Source organism: Talpa europaea, assembly GCF_964194135.1.
Source record: "Talpa europaea genome assembly, chromosome: 5".
Lineage (NCBI taxonomy): Eukaryota > Metazoa > Chordata > Mammalia > Eulipotyphla > Talpidae > Talpa > Talpa europaea.
In genome coordinates, this window is record NC_140071.1 from 54,064,084 (window position 1) to 54,080,929 (window position 16,846).

At 37.9% G+C, this 16,846-nt stretch overlaps 1 protein-coding gene across 1 annotated transcript in view; it reads right to left on the reverse strand.

The window, feature by feature from the left end:
- Nucleotides 1–16,846, reverse strand: part of MAST4 (microtubule associated serine/threonine kinase family member 4) — a gene marked incomplete at both ends in the record, with an annotated part of 550,061 nt that overhangs the window by 376,890 nt on the left and 156,325 nt on the right. Inside the window, 1 exon segment of the mRNA XM_084233151.1 lies at nucleotides 13,844–14,000. Within this exon segment, the coding sequence (XP_084089277.1) occupies nucleotides 13,844–14,000 (157 nt within the window).

Below are 16,846 nucleotides of genomic sequence, written 5' to 3' on the forward strand. Positions count from 1 at the left end.
CTCTTCTGCCCATTTTTTGACTGGATTATTTTCTTTGTTGTTGTTGAGTCTCATCAGCTCTTTGCAGATTTTTGTGATCAGTCCTTTATCATTAGTGTTGGGTGCAAAAATGTTCTCCCAGTTGGTGGGGTTTCTCTTTGTTTTTGTTATTGTCTCTTTTGCTGTGCAAAAGCTCTTTAATTTGATGTAGTCCCAGCTGTTTATCTTTGCCTTCACTATCACTGCTTTGGGTGATGTGTCTGTAAAGATGTCTTTGATGTGCAAATCACGTAGTGTTTCGCCTATATTTCCTTCTATATATTTTATGGTTTCAGGTCTTATGTCTAGTTCTTTAATCCATTTTGAGTTGATTTTTGTGTATGGTGTGAGGTGGTGGTCAAGCTTCATTCTTTTGCATGTAGCGACCCAGTTTTCCCAGCACCATTTATTGAACAAACTTTCTTTGCTCCAATGCATATTCTTTGCTCCTTTGTCAAAGATTAGTTGACCATAAATCTGTGGGTTTATTTCTGGATTTTCTATTCGATTCCATTGGTCTGTATGTCTGTTCTTGTTCTAATACCATGCAGTTTTGATGATTATGGCTTTGTAGTATAGTTTGAAGTCTGGGAGTCTGATGCCTCCATTCCCTTCTTTTTTTTTCAGGAGAGCTTTGGCTATTCGGGGTTTTTTGTGATTCCATATGAATTTCATCAATAATTGTTCTATTTCTTTGAAGAATGACATTGAAATTTTGATTGGAATAGCATTGAATCTGTATATTGCTTTTGGAAGGATGGCCATTTTAATAATGTTTATTCTTCCAATCCATGAGCAGGGGATGTCTCTCCATTTCTTTGTGTCTTCTTCTATTTCTTTTAACAGTGTTTTATAGTTTTCTTTGTATAGGTCCTTTACCTCTTTTGTTAGATTTATTCCCAAATATTTGATTTTTTTTGTTTCAATAACAAAAGGGATGGTCTTTTTGATTTCTTCTTCTTCAGATTTATTGTTTGTGTATAGGAAGGCTACTGACTTTTGCGTGTTGATTTTGTATCCTGCCACTTTACTGAACTGATTGATGAGTTGAATTAGCTTTTCTGTGGAGTTTTTGGGGTTCTCTATGTATAATATCATATCGTCTGCAAATAGTGATAGTTTGACTTCTTCTTTTCCTATTTGGATTCCTTGGATGTCTTTCTCTTGTCTTATTGCCCTGGCTAGGACTTCCAGTATTATATTGAAAAGCAATGGTGAGAGTGGACATCCTTGTCTTGTTCCAGATCTTAATGGAATTGCTTTCAGCTTTTCACCATTGAGAATGATACTGGCTGTTGGCTTGTCATAGATGGCCTTTATGATGTTGAGGTATGTTCCTTGTATCCCAAGAATTTCAAGGGCTTTTATCATGAATGGGTGTTGCACTTTGTCGAAAGCTTTCTCAGCATCTATTGATATTATCATATGGTTTTTATATTTCTTTTTGTTGATGTGTTGGATAACGTTGATTGATTTTCGGATGTTAAACCATCCTTGTGCCCCTGGAATGAATCCAACTTGGTCGTGGTGAATTATCTTATGGATACATTGTTGGATTCTGATAGCTAAAATTTTATTGAGGATTTTTGCATCAGTGTTCATTAGGGAGATTGGCCTGTAGTTTTCCTTTTTTGTGTTGTCCTTGTTCGGTTTTGGTATTAGTGTAATGTTGGCTTCATAGAACGTGTTTGGTATTGTCCCTTCCTTCTCAATTTTTTGGAAGAGTTTGTGAAGGATAGGCACTAATTCGTCTCTGAATGTTTGGTAGAATTCATTTGTAAATCCATCAGGTCCTGGGCTTTTGTTTTTGGGGAGGTTTTTGATTAAGAGATGGATGGCCTGGTGTGCTCAGTTCCAGGGGACAATGATAGGATATCACTGGCATACATCTCCAGAGGAGAAGGCTTCCTGGTTCAGCAATGGAGGAAATTTGTATGTGTGTGAACCTTGGGGGTGGAGAGAATGGGAAAAGCAATCCAGAAAATGAAAGAAAACCGACAACTGCAAAGATTCTGTCTCATCCTGATAATCTGAAAGTGCTTACTACTCAAGTTCATAAGGATCTTGAGAGAATGTGTTCCAACCCATTCAAGATTACCAGAAGAGGAAATTGAGAGCCAGAAACAAAGGCATGATTACTTAGAGGCTGACTTGAGGCAGGAACCTGGACCTCAGTGCCCCATTTTATGACATTACACAGTGGTGTAGGAGATGGCAAGGTGCTGTCTCCCCTGGCCAAGCCACTTGCTTTCTGTCTTTCTATCCCATTCAGTTAGTCATGTATCCCATTCTGCTGGTCGGGTGTCACCTAGCCCACACTCTGTGTTATCCAGAGGATTTACATACAGTCCAATTTAGCAATTCCAGCCCAAAAGCATTTGGCATTCACATGCATGTGGGCATGGCTTGAGTGTGCATGGTAAGAAAAGGTCTGCAGAAGCACAGGTCCAGCAGGGTACACAGTTTCCAGTGTGGCGTGAAAAGGGAGCATACACCATCTTTCTTGCTTTTCCCAACCTTATCTCTCCATTGCCCATAACTCGAAAGTAATGTGGGGTATTAAATAATTAATACTGTTTCTGTATCAAAATTTATATTCCAGGGACCTCCTTAGTGGTGTAAGGGGTTAAGCATAGCACGATGAAGCTATCCACAGCCTCTGCAGCATGAGTTCAATCCCCAGCCAGCCAGGGAGCAACCCATATGGCGCAGCAGACCTCTCCTATTATGACCACTTCTCCCCTCAGCAGGGTATTTCGGCCTGTCTGCCTGTTCTGTTCCCCACTCTGTCTCTGGTGAATCCTCTCACTCCCTGCACCTCTGGCACAGGCATAAATAAATAAATCTTTTTAAAAAATTATATTCCATGCTTCTGACTGTAATGACATCTGTCCAACTTTGGTGGCTTCCTCATATATACTGAAGGCTCACATGGAGTTAAAACCACTTTATCTCTTACTGACTATACATATAAGAAACTGAAAAGATTAGCTTGGAATCTGCACAGTTTTCAGAACCTGCAAGTACACAATGTATGAAGGATAAGAAAACCAAGTCCAACCATCAGACCCAGGCTTTAGTCCATCTTATCAGAATAAAACAGATTTTCAGGAAGTACTAAAAAAACAACTAGGGGAGAAAAAACAAAAAGAAACATGATCATGCCTGTTCAAAAAAAAAAAAATCAAAGTCTTGATAAAATGCTTAAAAAAATCAATTTCCTAGAGTAAAGTGAATTTTAAAAACAAACAACTTGAGTTGCTAATATATGGATTTAATAAATTCATTTTTCTCTCAGGAATAACCAAACTCCATTATTTATAGAATCAAACTAGAAAACCACAAATATGGGGGTGGAGGAGCAAAAGGAGAGAGAGCGAGAGAGAGAGAATGAGAATAATTGGGAGGGAAAGAAGAATGTCTAGTGCTTGATAGATGCAAATATTCATATATCTTTGCTTTGTTTCTGTTAAGTTTCTTCACTAGTCCAATTAGTATAGAGAACCTCTTTATATATTCAGACATAAAACTTTTCAAAATATGCCAGCAGAAAATAAACATTTGACTCTCTTTGGTGTATCTGGAAGGATTTCAGTTACTGCATTAGATTTTCCACATTCAATGTACCCAGTCAAAGGTGAAGAAGGTCAACTTGTTCTGGAAGTGATAATGGTTTGGCTACATCTCAGCATCCAATTTATTTCCTCCTCTATCTTGAAACTCCACATCATTGATGATTTAAGGCCCAAGTTACCTTATGCTCTGCAGGAGGCACTTCAAGAAACTTAAGAGAAATCGGTCCTTCTAGCAACATCATCTTCTTAATTAACACTGAGGAATAATTTTTAAATCCTTCAAACCCTATCTGATGTAGAATTGTGAAAAAGATTTCTGAAGAGCCTGACCTGCTGATCCAGCATGGCTTCCAGATCACCCTGGAGCGCGCATACATCAAAGCTCAACCGCACATCTGACTCTCAGTAGATGAGAAACGCATTCAATTCTTCAAGTCCTCATTTAGACAGTTGCCTTAATTCTCCCATCATGTCTGACATCATCACCTCTTGGGAAGGATGCATTGGTGCCAAATGCCTGAAGGACAGATTTGCACTTCCAGCAAGACTCTGCGGCCTGGCTCTAAGCAAGGTGGCAACTTGGCAGTCTGCAAGCAACCAGTGACCATGGGGCTGAGCACCACCACGTGGTCGCTGTGTTGGAGGAGCAATGACTCATCAGCAGGCCATGTGCACATGAGATGAGCTACAGCAGAAGGCCCCCTGGCCCAGAGCTCCAGGGAGGCAGCATCTGCTCAAGGAACTATGGAACAGCTGCATCCCCTATTAAGGCAGTCTCTTGAGCTCTCTACTCAGACAAGGAGAAACTGCAAACACAAAAAATACCCCAAAAGAGTCATCTTCTAATTGGAACACCTTGATAGCAAACAAAATATCCAGACATTCACTGATATAGAAGTGGCGAAAACAGCAAATGGGTTTGAAAGTTTCGTAAAATCATACCTAATGACCAAGAAGATGGTGACTCAGAAGAACCGGGAGAGACATTCTCCAGCTTCATAACTATTGCTGATGAAGTACACAATTTTACCATTTCTAAAACAAAATGCTAAATCAACTTGAAAGAATTCCTGCTCCAGTTAAATGCCTTCAGTGTGGAAATTTTATCAGTATCAGGGAAAAAAAAATCAAATCAGTGTCTTTTTAAGCCAGTAAAAGTTTAAGCATGAACTATCTGTGAATCTGAGTTAATTTTTTTTCTTGGCCAGGAGTCAAGAACCCAAATTGAGAACGTTTATAAGCATTATAAAAGTCTTTGCTCTTTGAAAGTTTCAACATTTGCCCAATTCAAAATGTATTGACATTTCAGTCATCCTGCAGGAGCTGGTTAAGTCAAACAGCCCACCTACTGCTCAGACCCCAACGCCATCACACAAGTCCCCGCTTCCAGTTTTCTCTACGAGCTCCAGTGGGCTTTTACCATGAGAAATCCCACCATAAACACCCAAGTCCCTTTATCTTACAGCTCTCAGCTCCACCCTCCCCACCATTTTGAAAGACCCACGAGCAGGCAGCTCTACTTCTGTGTAACTAATGTCCCCAGTACATAAATTTTTCTGTGCTTTGTCCACTTTCTGTAACATGTAGACCGGCTTCACTTTCAATTCATGATCTCAGACTTTAAATAGACTGGTAATGTTTCTAAGAAGTCCTACTGCATTTCTAGCTCCTCTCCTGTGCTCCAAAACATGTTCAGACTTCTCAGCTCAATTCCCAAATAAAGTTCCAGACTCCCTACCCAAAAGTCTCATAATGCATAGAGAAAAGTGAGGCCACCAAATCTGTTAAACTACCTACTTTACCAAAAGCAAATTTATTAAAGGTAGTGATCTAAAAGGGGGACATTTTAAAAACAAAACTTATTTTTTCTTAGATTACTCTAGAAACTCACACAATTTTAAGAAATAACATAGATGTTAAAAGAAATAGAAGAAGACACAAAGAAATGGAGAGACATCCCCTGCTCATGGATTGGAAGAATAAACATTATTAAAATGGCCATCCTTCCAAAAGCAATATACAGATTCAATGCTATTCCAATCAAAATTTCAATGTCATTCTTCAAAGAAATAGAACAATTATTGATGAAATTCATATGGAATCACAAAAAAACCCCGAATAGCCAAAGCTCTCCTGAAAAAAAAAAAGAAGGGAATGGAGGCATCACACTCCCAGACTTCAAACTATACTACAAAGCCATAATCATCAAAACTGCATGGTATTGGAACAAGAACAGACATACAGACCAATGGAATCGAATAGAAAATCCAGAAATAAACCCACAGATTTATGGTCAACTAATCTTTGACAAAGGAGCAAAGAATACGCATTGGAGCAAAGAAAGTTTGTTCAATAAATGGTGCTGGGAAAACTGGGTCGCTACATGCAAAAGAATGAAGCTTGACCACTACCTCACACCATACACAAAAATCAACTCAAAATAGATTAAAGAACTAGACATAAGACCTGAAACCATAAAATATATAGAAGGAAATATAGGCAAAACACTACGTGATTTGCACATCAAAGACATCTTTACAGACACATCACCCAAAGCAGTGATAGTGAAGGCAAAGATAAACAGCTGGGACTACATCAAATTAAAGAGCTTTTGCACAGCAAAAGAGACAATAACAAAAACAAAGAGAAACCCCACCAACTGGGAGAACATTTTTGCACCCAACACTAATGATAAAGGACTGATCACAAAAATCTGCAAAGAGCTGATGAGACTCAACAACAACAAAGAAAATAATCCAGTCAAAAAATGGGCAGAAGAGCTAAAAAGAAACTTCTCTGAAGAGGAAATGCAAATGGCCAACAGGCATATGAAAAAATGTTCAACATCACTTGTCATCAGGGAAATGCAAATCAAAACTACCATGAGATACCATCTTACACCAGTGAGAATGGCACATATTAAAAAAACTAGCAACAACAAATGTTGGCGAGGGTGTGGAGAAAAAGGAACTCTTCTGCACTGTTGGTGGGAGTGCAAACTGGCCCAACCACTGTGGAAAGCTGTGTGGAGATTTCTGGACCTACTAAACATAGAGCTTCCATATGATCCAGCAATTCCACTCCTAGGTATTTACCCAAAGGACACAGAAACATCAATTCCAAAGAGCACCTGCACCCCTATGTTTATAGCAGCACTGTTTACAATAGCTAAGCTTTGGAAACAACCCAAATGCCCAAAAATAGATGACTGGATCAAGAAGCTGTGGTACATATATACCATGGAATATTACTCAGCATTCAAAAAAGATAAACACATGCAATTTGCTGCAACATGGATGGCGCTGGAAGGGATCATGCTCAGCGAAATAAGCCAAAAAGAAAAAGAAAAATACCGAATGGCCTCACTCATAGCAGGAATCTAGAAAACTTAAATAAGGGACCAGGAAAATGAATAACTATAAGAAAGTGAAAATCAAAATCAACAAAAAACTATGAACCAGAGACACTTTTAGAGGGGCGGGGACGGGAGGGGAGGGATTGGGGTCAGAATGGGGGGGCTGCAATTGTATGGGGAATATAACAATAAAATTTATAAAAAAAAAAAAAATAAAGAACTCACTGCTTAAAAAAAAAAAAGAAAAGAAAAGAAATAACATAGAGATCCCAGGTATTCTTAGTTTCCCTCAATGGTCACATCTAGCAAAACCATAGCATAATATCACAACCAGAATATGGACATTGATAAAGTCAAGTTACAGAACATTTCCATCACCCCAAAATGTGACCCACTTATAGTCACATCTACTTCTTTCTCATCATCTTCCTAAAGCTCTAGCAGCAACTAATCAGTTCACTACAACTGTGTCATTTCAAGAATATTATATACAAATGGAATTATACAATACATAATCTTTTGGAATAGACTACTTTTTGCTTAACATTCTCTGGAGATTCACCTAGATTGTTGACTATATCGATAAATTTTCTCCTTTTTTATGGCTTAGTAGAATATGATAGTAATGATGTACCTAACAACCTGCTTCTGCATCCATTTTCTCTTCCCTCGTCCCATTACAAGGGAGGAAGTTTCCCTTTTCCTGTTAAAATCTAACCCTTTTACATGTGCTCTGGAGACTGTGACTTTTTCTCCAAAAGCATGTCACTTCTTTGGCTATAATCCCTCTTTTCCAAACCTTTCTCCGCACCTTACAAATGCTCTAGAGTAGCTGCCCCAATAAGGCTCCCTCTGAACCCTCATGTCCTTCAGACTTGTACCCTATTTCTCCAGTCTTTTTCATGACACAACTTCTCAAATGAATTATCTATGTTACACATTAGCTACCTCTGATTCCTTAGTTGCTCTTTGCTCTTAAACCCCTCCACCTTAGCCTCCATTGACACTTCACCTCTCTCCCCAAGGTTGCCACTCATGATAGTGTTAAGTGCAATGACTATCTCTCATCCTCATCATACTCTATCAGATGGAGCCAAGCCTCTCCTTCTTAAAACAATTCGCTCCTGTGCTGTGATTCCACAGTTCCGTCATACTTATGAGCATGTCTCATAGTTATCTCAAATTTAACATACTGAAAATGAAATTATAATCAGTCTATTTCTTTATTAAACCTATTTCTCAGTTTCCCTTAGTCAGTGCCACATTAGCTCTGCCTCTTGTACAAGTGAACTGAGAGGCAACAGCAAAGCAGGGACTAGTCTTCAGAGTGCCCCCTACACTAACGTGGCTGTACTACAACATGGTTGTACCAAAAGCATGGGAATAAAAATAAAGTGTGTCTCTTCCAGGTAGGGAGTCAGAAATGTTTTTTTCTCTCTCTACTTATACCTGGTGGAAGCAGAGTACCTTGAGGCCATTAATAAAAAAAGAGCAAAACAGGAAGATGGAAAGAGGTGAGTCCCTGAATCACCATGAGGGAGAGAACTGCCTGCTGGACATTTACATGAGCGAGAGATCAACTACTATTGTGCTAAGCTTTTTTATTTTTTTTTTGGTTTACTTGCTCTAGTACATAGCATTACCCTTAAATATACCATGTCTACATAGGCATTCTTTAGATCATATTACAAAAGTGAGAAATTCAGAGTGTATAAGATTCTATCTAGGTATAATACTTACTAAATATCAAGGTTATCCATAAAGAGTCTTATTTCATGTAAATTTGCTTTAATCTGAATTCATTCAGACTTGCCAACTAAGATAAGCAGGTTACTTTAGAATGAAAAATCTATTAGCTCTCAAAGACAGTAGTTTCAAGGTTAATTTTCAAGGAAGTATCTTCTAGGACTGTGTTTGTGTTTGCCTCCCCTCTTGAAGCAAAACTCACTCTGATTCCCTTTTTTTAAATTTTCAGATTAAAATTAATTTCTGAACTGATTTCCATAGTTCAAGAAAGAACAATCTCAATCATTTCCCCACGATAAAACACCATGTTTCTAAGTTTTGCAAGTACTAATTTATACTGTCTACAAAGTTGATTTCTTATTATTAATGCAAGTTACACATGCATTCTTTGTTTTATATTCCAAACAAGTCAAGGGTGTTTTGATGAGCACAACTCTCTGATAAGGAAAAGATGCCTTCCTTTTCTATTAGGACTGCAACCCACACCATAGCTGTGGAGTGCTAGATTGGGAATAGGGCATTCATTTGCATATCAAGAAGCCTTTACTCAAGACTCTGAAATTCTGCCCTTCATTCCACAGCTTTCATGCTGTGAACTGTCAGGCATATTACCACATATCCATGTCCAGACCTAAGGGTCTGTATAATGATTAAATATGCTCCTCTTCCTCATCAGGGGGCTCCAAAGCTCAGTCAATGTTTACATGATGCTTCCTGGTGCCTATTTAGCAAGCTGTGGGACATGGAGATAGAAAACATCATCAGCCTCTAAAAACATTCTACACAGCTATAGGCAAAGTGATCTCTTGGTCTATTGCATAAATGCCAGCCCTGCAAAGAAAGGTTCTGGTTGCATTTTCCTTTAATCTAATATTCTTAGTGAGTCACAACTTTAGCTAAGGAAGAAATGTTAAAAGCTCATCCATGGTATCTCTGCATGGTGGAATTACAGACTTGTAGCTTTTTACTTAAGTTCTCTGTATTTTCTAAATTGTCCACATGGGCTATATAGTAATGTTATAATTAAAAGACAGGTTATATAAACATTTTTGTTGTAAAAGACTGTTTTTAAAAAGCGAGGGTAATTCTAATAAGTGGTCCCAATATTTCACTCCCCTCTACTAGCTTGCATGTCTGTATCCATGCCATGGTGTGTCATGGTGTGTCATGGTGGCTGGCACATGCTTCTGCCCCTTGACCTGACTGTGTGACTTGCTTTGCCCAACAGAAAGTCAGTAGGCATGATGCAGCAGAGACTTGAAACATGCCTACTCATGTGGATGTATGATCTCATCATGGCTTTTACCAAGACAACAGGATGCCTTGGGTGGCTGCTGATCTGAGGAAGAAGAGAGAAATATGAGACACAGCAGATCTGGACTCAAGATGCATCCTAGAATGAACACTAGAGGTGTCCAGTTTGAATCACCCAAAACACAGCTGATTTGCAGCCATGTGAGCAAAAAAAAGAAATACTTACTGTTGTCTGCCACTGCCACTTTGTGATTATACATTATTATGGCCAAATGATATACCACCAAGTGCTACCAAAAAAATCTCAGAGGCAAAAAAGTGTCTCGTGGATTAAATTGCAGGGTATGAAAAAAGGCCATAGCATCTTCACATGCACATTTATAAAGGGAACCCAATTACCCATTACTTCAGAAGTATTTGAGAAAATCCCTTAGCATATAAGAATTATTTCCCTCCCTCACATTAAAAACACAAGTATTGCATTGTAATTATAGTAAGTCCTATAAAGAAGGAGATACTATGGGTCCACTCAACAATGGGCTTTCACATTAAAATCTATTGTGAACCTCCTTCAATGTTAAAACATATTCCCTTACAACATGACAATGCTTACAGCTGTTTTCCAATTTACTTGTATACCATGATATTTGATCAATATTATACTACTATTCAGATGATATGCAATTTTAATTATGAACAGTGCTGTTCTAAGTATATTTCTCTGTATATTCATGATTATTTCTTTGTAATAAATCCTAAGAAACACAATGGCTGGGTTAACAAATATATGAATTTTAAGGTTTATAATGTGCATTAACTCTCAAGTTTTAATTTCCTTTTGTAATTAAGGGATCAGGTGCAGATGGAGTTAGTCCCAGATTCCAACTGAGCAAAGACTTTGCCACCTAGGATTCACTCCAATTAATTCTGCTGGAATTTACTGAAAACCTGTTGGGTAACTACTGTGCTAGGAACACTGTAAGATTTTAAGCATGGACTCTGGGGTCACAATACCTGGGTTCAAATCTTGGCCTAAATTATTTGTGCCTAAGTGTTCTCATCTGTAAAACAAGAATGTCTCTTTCATATACATTGAGAATGTTTTAAGGATTAAATAAGACAAAAAATGTAATTCCCTAAAACACCATCTGCAACATAGTAAGCTCCTAATATTACATGTCATTATGATGAGGGGTAGGCAGATGAAAAGATGACAGATCTTTCTCTCAAAGATACAGGGATTTGGTGAAACTTCTCAAGGATAATTGGGTGGCAAAAATTTCAAAATATAAACTAAGGATTCACAAGTCATTGTTTTAAGGAAAACAGTAGAAAACTGCCAAAGAAAATTCCTTGGATTCCAACAAAGCAATAGGAAAGGGGCTGGTTTTCAGGTTATGGCATGTATCAAGCACAGATTTCTAATGGCTAAACCAGATTGATTTCAGTTTAGCAACAGGGTATATCTTTCTTCATTATGTGCTTACTTATTGTTACCTAAAACTAGTGGTAATCATGTTTCTTAAAGAACAGAAATGATGCTTTCTTCTTTTTGCTTGATACAAAGTAAAAAGTCAGTCAATAAAGGTTTCAAACTGCTGAGGACAAGCCCAAGTTCTCCACCTATGGCAAATACCCCATACTCAGTTGGTTATGTACATAATATTCATTGCTACCCATCATTGGGTTGATTGCTTTGCATATATTTAATTATATCCTTAGCTAAGTTATCTAACCAATCAAGAATGTTTTCTTCATATTCCAATAAAACTTTCAACCAACTTTTTTTTTTGAATCAAGCTGATGTTCAAGAAATTCTGTTAAGCTCTCCTATGGACAATTAAACATATTTTTTAATTATCTGGTCAAAGATTTAATTGCCAAAAATAATTGTACAACAATCTAAACTGTTCAAGGATAGAATTACTTGAGTTGTTGAGATAATGAAATGGAAAACAAGACCAATTATTTTTTTTAAAGCTAAAGACGAAATTTGATGTTTCAGGTTCTATCTCTACATCAAAAGCTGCATCCAAGCATTATTTTCAAGCTGAAATTGAAGTGTTTTAGGAATCTAGAGTCATTACTATCCTTCCTATTGGTCAAAAACAGCTTAAACAAGATAAGTAAACTTCCTAAGTGAACTTAATGAGCAAGGGGGAAGTCTTACAACCTTTAATATTTCACTTTCCTGCTTATAAAATAAGAGTTAGACTTAATAAACTTTAGGATCTCTCACTTAAAAAAAAAGCAAATGGTCTGCATCTATAAAAGGAAGGCAAACATGCATGTGAACAACATCAGTATAAATCAAGTGTGAACATTTGCCATAAACTTAGTAAAGTAAAGCAATTTTTTGATGAATTTCTCCGCCTTGGCCTGAGGTCAGTTTTATCCTCCATCCTAGGAGTATCCCACACTGGGCCAAATGTTCTAGACTCTACTAGTCATGTGGAAAAACAGAGCATTTCTATTCCCAGAACTTTCATCTCCAAACAGTCAAAATTCACAGTTCTCAAGAAAAATGTGAATAACTTAACTCATTTTGCAGACCACTTATGAACAGCAAACAAGAGAAAAGTGTTTCAAGGTTTAAAAAACAATAATGCTTTTTCAAAAAATATGGATCATTAAAGTACTCAGAGTGAAATAACACAAACCTAATCTTTTCTTGATTTTAAGTTAAATTTAATAACATGAAAATTTTCATGGTGATTATTTTTTTAAAAAACACTTTAAGTTATCTTAATCTGGCTTTCAAATTAAGAAGAGTGACTTGTGGGTTTTCTAGGTTTGAAAATTTTGAAAACAAACATGATTAAAAAATGAGTGAAAGGAAATTTAACATGATTAAAAAATGAGTGAAAGGAAAGAATGAGTAAAAAATTTGAAAAGGCACTCCACAAAAGATATATTAATGTCCAATACACACATGAAAAGATGTTTGACATCATTTAGTCATCAAGAAAATGCAAATTAAAATCACAATCTGATACAACTATCTGCCCATTAAAACAGCTAGAATTCAAAGGACTGGCAATGCCAAAGGTTGGCAATGATGTAGAACAATTAGATTGCTCATCTGCAACTGATGGCAATGTAAAATGGCCCGATTATGGAAACAGTCTGGCTGTTTCTTTTTTTTTTTTAAGATTTATTTATTTATGCATACAAGAGCTGGGGCACAGGCCAGAGATGCAGGGGTGTGTGGGGGGTGTGAGAGGATTCACTGGAGACAGAGTGGGGAACAGAACAGGCAGAATGACCAAAGTACACTGCTGAGGGGTGCAGTGGGGGAGATAGGAGAGGTCTGCTGTGCCATGTAGGTTGCTCCCTGGCTGGCCGGGGATTGAACTCGTGCTGCAGAGGCTGCAGATTGCTTCATAGTACGTTGCTTAACCCCTTGCGCTACCAGGGAGGCCCATGTTTCTTATGAAGTTGAAAGTATACTACCAATATGTAACATGAATGAGACTTAGAATCATTAAAATGGGTGAAAGAAGTCAGAAACAGAAGAGCATGTAATGTATAATTCCATTAATATGCAAATCTTATTATAGATCCAAAATGCTGACCTGCTGCCTGGAGCCCAAGGTTAGGGTATGGGAGTGGGAAAAACTGGGAAGGGGCACAGATAACATTTTATATCTTGGTTGTGGTTACAGTGGTGGGTAAATTTGTCAAAACCCATCTACATGGACACTTCGAATGGATACATTTTCTAGAATGTAAATTATACTTCAGTAATAAAACCCTCAATTTATTCTCCAGATAGAATTAGATATAACAAGTGGTCTGCAGCAGGGGCAGGCCCATGCTTAAGGGGGCTTATTTTCTCCCATGGAACTCCATGGTTGTTCAGGACCCTCTGCTGCATAAAGGCACCCCAACTCACCAGTCAGTGCTCCTCCCAGGCTCCCCCGTCGCAGCTGCCGTCCATCCTCACCGCTCAGCTGCCTTTTAAACTTCAGTGACTTACCAAGGCCAGAAGCCACATCTGGGTTGCTGCACTTCCGAAACGGCATGGGTGGAGGCGACAATATGTGGTCAAGCTGCAGAGGAGGACAGTGGTATCACTGCTGAGACACTCTCAACACAGTCAGAACCAGAGACCAACCTGTCACACTTTCTTGGTTTCCTTTCTTTTCTAGACACCCTCTCACCCAATCCTGTGTAAATGTAGTTAGCTTGGAGAGTTCAGAATTTCATCTGACAATCTGTCTTGCCACAAAATCTCAATAAGAGTGTTTTTCCATCTGTAAATTGCAACACATTAACGAGTCCAGAAATCAAATTTAGTAGATTGTGACCAGTATTTTTTTAAGGGAATACAATAGAAGTGATGAGTCCAGTGAGGGAAGGAAAGTGTTATTTAATGAATTGTCTGACTAATTTACGTGTGTGTGCACGCGCACATGCGTCTCCTGAGTTACCAAGTAACTTGTGCCTCTTTCTGTGAATCATGAGTCCCCTGAAAACTGAAGCATACTGCTCTAGAGAGAATAGAGAATTTTTTCAGTTGTCCAACCAACGAAAATTCACACTTTTGGTGCTCATACACATACATAGGAAAGAGGAAAAAATCTAAGTGCCACTGTCCTTAATGGAAATCAATACATCCCTGTATCACTGTATAGCTCTTTTAAAGGAAAGCTGTCTCAAGAATCAGACAAACCAGAACCACTTCAACAGACAGCTTTCTACGGAAGAATCCAGGGTGTCACAACACTAATTTCAAGAGCTGCCCTGCTTTTACAAGAAAATCTTTCAGATCTGAATAGGGCCAGATCTTCACCCGCAAGCGTGTATGCACATAATTGTGCATAGTTATTAAAGATGTAAATAGTCCTGTGCTAACTATATATCCAGATAGTTTTACCAAGAACTAAAAAGAAGTACAAAAGATATTCATGAAAGTTCCAACTGCCACAGAAAATAGTCAACTTTGCACACATTTGAAAACAGAGAAGATCAGGGTAGCACTACTCAGAGCCAGACATTTGCAGGGATGCCTCATTGAGGTTTGCTTTGTTTTGCTTATCTGGGTAGAAAAATAGTCATCTGCTTATATTTTAGATTACAATTATCATGAATATATTCATAGTTGAACAAATTCAGGGACAAAAAATCACTCATTTGCCTTGCATGTGCATGGCAATATATTCAAAACCAAGGCATAAAAAGAAATCTGACCCTGCCTACCTATGAGCATCTCCTCCCAAGCTAGTTCAAATGGAACAGACCCCATCCACTGGGCTATTAGAAGACTGTCAACTCCCTCCCAAGCTGCACTGTATTCATTAGTAACAAGGAACAGCTGGATTGCAAGCACTTGTCAATAAGTATCATCTCAAATTCATTCCCAGTCAGTATTTTACTGTATTTCATTGCCACTTAGTATTTAGTGAGAAGCCCTCAAAAAACTAGCAGTGCATCTACTTCAAGATTAAGCCAGATCAGTAGGGAAAAGGGATTCCAGATTGTACTTGTAAAAGAAACAGCTCTTTCAATCAAAAAGTCCTACCTATTGGCAGTATTTGTTGAGACTGCTTTTCATTACTTCAGTGCCCTACTTAGGAGGGCCTCCAAGGAAGAACTACTGCCTAGTTGCAGACATGTTGTCCCTAACCCTAAGGACAACGAAGTGTAATAAGAGAACCCGAAACACTAGCAAACCTATTACAAAAATGTAGGACCCTGTTAGTGGTCCAAATGTAGCCAGATCTCTACACAATGTAGAGATTATTTTTGTCTCCTTAGCTCCATTTTACGTCCTTAATTATTTTTTTTCTGCCTTTTTTTTTTAAATTTCAAAAGAAAGTTGCAGAGAAAAGTTGTAAGCATGGTACAACAAGCACCCACATTTCCTTTGCCAACAGTCGATTGTTAACCTTTTGCCTACTTGTTTTCATTCTCTCCTCTCTCTCCAGAGCTAACTGCAGACATTATGGATTTGCAGCCCCTCAACACCTCTGCATGCCTCATCTAAAAACAAGGACATTCTCTCTGATTCTCGCACCCGATATTCTATGTATTCTTATAAGGTATTTGAACTCTTTTGTTATCAAGATTAAGTATATGTACTAGAAGAAAGTAAGATTGTATCATGCAATTTTAACATTAAAAATGTGTTCTTTCCCATGAAAAGGAAAGCATGCAGCCACAAGGTGGCAATGTGCCACAGACATTCAGCAAAATGCTCCCTAACAGAGTCCAGTCCTGAAAATCCATCAAGCCCTCAGAGCAATCAAGCGAGTTAGGGTCCATTCTACTTAGTTATTTTCTCTTAATTACTAGTGGCAGCTGCATAAAACACAAATATTTATTGTGAAGGTTCATCAACTTTCGCCACTTATTTTTCACCTAAAGTTAAATTGTTCAGCTTTCAGAATTACAATTAATTACTCTAGGGAAGATTGTTATATCACAAATTAACAGAGGGTGGAAACATAAGCAGAGGAAAGGAGATAATTCCTAAATAGGAATTATGTGATTTCCTTACATAGTTCCAACAAAGCCAATAAAACATATGAAACAAATGTAGAAGAAAGAGGAAGAAATCAAGGAAGAAGTACAGGAAAACAAAGAAAAAAAATCTATTTCATCACATATCTAGGCAAAAGCAATTAGTCCATACATCAGAATTTAATCAGAATCACAACTCCGAGAGCATTATTTTAAATCTGGGAATATGGAGGCAGTGAATATGAGGGCTGCGAATGTTTCAAACACCATATAAGCAAAAAAAAAAAAAAAAAAAAAAAAAACAAAAAACAAAAACCTATAAGCATAGTGTATTGTTCCAGGATCCCACTTTCTTCTTCACATCAAATCAAACTCCCAACAGGGCTCTCTCTAAATAATCATTTTTCCAAATTTGCTGTGTTGTCAGTGACTC